At 37.7% G+C, this 2,138-nt stretch overlaps 1 protein-coding gene across 1 annotated transcript in view; it reads right to left on the minus strand.

Annotated features, from left to right (window-relative positions):
• Nucleotides 1-1,952, minus strand: part of LOC125481882 (integrin alpha-1-like) — a gene marked incomplete at its 5' end in the record, with an annotated part of 13,408 nt that extends 11,456 nt beyond the window's left edge. Inside the window, one exon of the mRNA XM_048593810.1 lies at nt 1,749-1,952. Within this exon, the coding sequence (XP_048449767.1) occupies nt 1,749-1,952 (204 nt within the window). The remainder of the gene's footprint in view (nt 1-1,748) is intronic.
• Between the last annotated feature and the right edge of the window lie 186 nt (nt 1,953-2,138).

Raw genomic sequence — 2,138 nt, forward strand, 5'->3', positions numbered from 1 at the left:
GATAATAGGTCGGCACAATATCGTGGGCCGAAGGGCCTGTACTGTTCAATGTTCTATGTTCTAAATCAAACAAGTCAACTTGGTTTTGTCAAAATGAAATCATGATAACTGAATTTGCGAGAGATCTTGAAGGATTCAACAGTCAGTGTTGATAAAGGGGAACCGGTGGATGTGTGCATTTAAATTGTCAGATAGCATTTGAAAAGATGCCACTCAAAAGATTATTGTATAAAAGAAGACCTCATTTTCTTGGGGGGGTGGTGCGGCAGTGACATGTTGTGACGATTGGTTAACACACAGAAGACAAAAAGATATGATTTATGTGTCCTCTTCAAGCTGGAGAGATATAATGAATGGAATGCAACCAGGTTCAGTCCTAGGGCCTCAATTATTTACAATCTATTTTAATAACTTGAAAGAAGGGTGCGGTTTAAGGTATCCAAATTTGCTAGTGGTATAAAAGAGAGTATGTTGTGATGAGGAACCTGCACGAGGGTACAGATAGCGAGTGGGCAACTTTCCAGATGGATTTTAACACAGAAAAGTGTGAGGTCATGCACTTTGGCAGGAAGAATCAAAAGGAAGGCTATTATTTAAATGGAGAGAAACTCCAAAACTGTGCAGGACAGAGGGATTTGGGTATGAAACACAAAATATTAGCATATAGATGTATCAACTAATTAAGAAGGTAAATGGAATTATGGTCTTTGTTGCAAGGTGTTGAAGATTAAACATTGGGAAGTCTTGCTACAATGGTAGAAGGTTTTATTGAGATTACACCTGAAGTACTCTGTACAGTTTTGGTTGTCGTGTTTAAATAAATTATGTACTGGCATTGGAGGCAGTTCAAGCACATCAATATCTCTTCTTCCTCAGGAAATGAATTTTCTGAAGAAGGGTCCATACCCGAAACGTCAGCTTTCCTGCTCCTCGGCCTGCTGTGTTCATCTAGTTCTACACCTTGTTATCTCAGATTCTCCAGCATGGGCAGTTCCCACTATCTCTGAATAAGTAAGAGTTTCTGCCCGTATTTTTTTAAAAAAAGGGAAAAGATAGCTAAAGTGAGCAGGATCCTTTTAAAGAGAGTTACTGGGGAATTAATAACCGGAAATAAGGAAATGACAGATGGATTGAAATGATAGAGGCATTGAAAAGATGTTTGTGTCTGTTTTCATTGCAAATTAAAAACATCCCAGAAATAATTGTACATTAAGAGGTGAAAGGGAGGGAGGAAGTTACCACAATTATAATCACTATGGAAAAGGTACTGAGAATATTTAAAGAGTTTAAGTCTAACAAGTTCTCCAGTCCTGCTAGAAATGGCAGAACAATTAAACAACTACTTTTATTCTGTCTCCACAAAAGAAGCAAAAAAAAAATAACTTCCCAGATGTACAACAGAAGGAAAAGTCTTTTGGGAAGCAGGAATTGAAGGATATTAATATTAGCAGAAAAGTAGTGCTGGAAACATTAATGACATTGTAAGTTGATAAAGCCCCAGGACTAATAACAACTGGTAGCGGTGTAGCACATTTAATGTAAAGAGCATACCTAGGTCAATCCTAAGGGTTTGTATGACGACATTTGACATCAAGCATTAATATTAAGGCAGATGAGCAAAAGCTGAGCAAAGATAGATTTTCAGGAGAAACACAAAATAGGGAAGAGGAGAGATTTAGGGAGGGAGCCTCAGCTCAGCTTTCAGAGAATATATAATAATACATTTTCAAGTTCTAGCAGCATCAGACCTGTGAATATTTTTTGTTAATGGTTGTACCAGATCCTTGGAAGATGTAGACTGCACCCTTATGGCTGTCTTCTAAAGGTGCCCCAATGACAACATCATTGTAGTTATCCAGGTTGAGATCTGAAACTGCAGTTATAGCTGTTCCAAAACGAGAACCACATGGTTGTTTCAAGAGTTGGGGGCATTTCCGATCATCAGTTGTAACCTATAAAAGCACCATTCATAGTATTGCAAATGTTGATTGTTTTAATATGCACAACAAATATTAAACCATTTTTATGAGAGATGTTTCTGGCATTTTCATTTTTGAATAAAAATCCAGAAAGTCAATTAGTATCACTGAATGGTGTAGAGCTGGATGAACACAGCAGGCCAAGCAGCATCAGAGGAG

Source organism: Rhincodon typus, unplaced genomic scaffold (genome assembly GCF_021869965.1).
Source record: "Rhincodon typus isolate 14 unplaced genomic scaffold, sRhiTyp1.1 hic_rhity00004049, whole genome shotgun sequence".
In the NCBI taxonomy this organism is placed as follows: Eukaryota; Metazoa; Chordata; class Chondrichthyes; order Orectolobiformes; family Rhincodontidae; genus Rhincodon; species Rhincodon typus.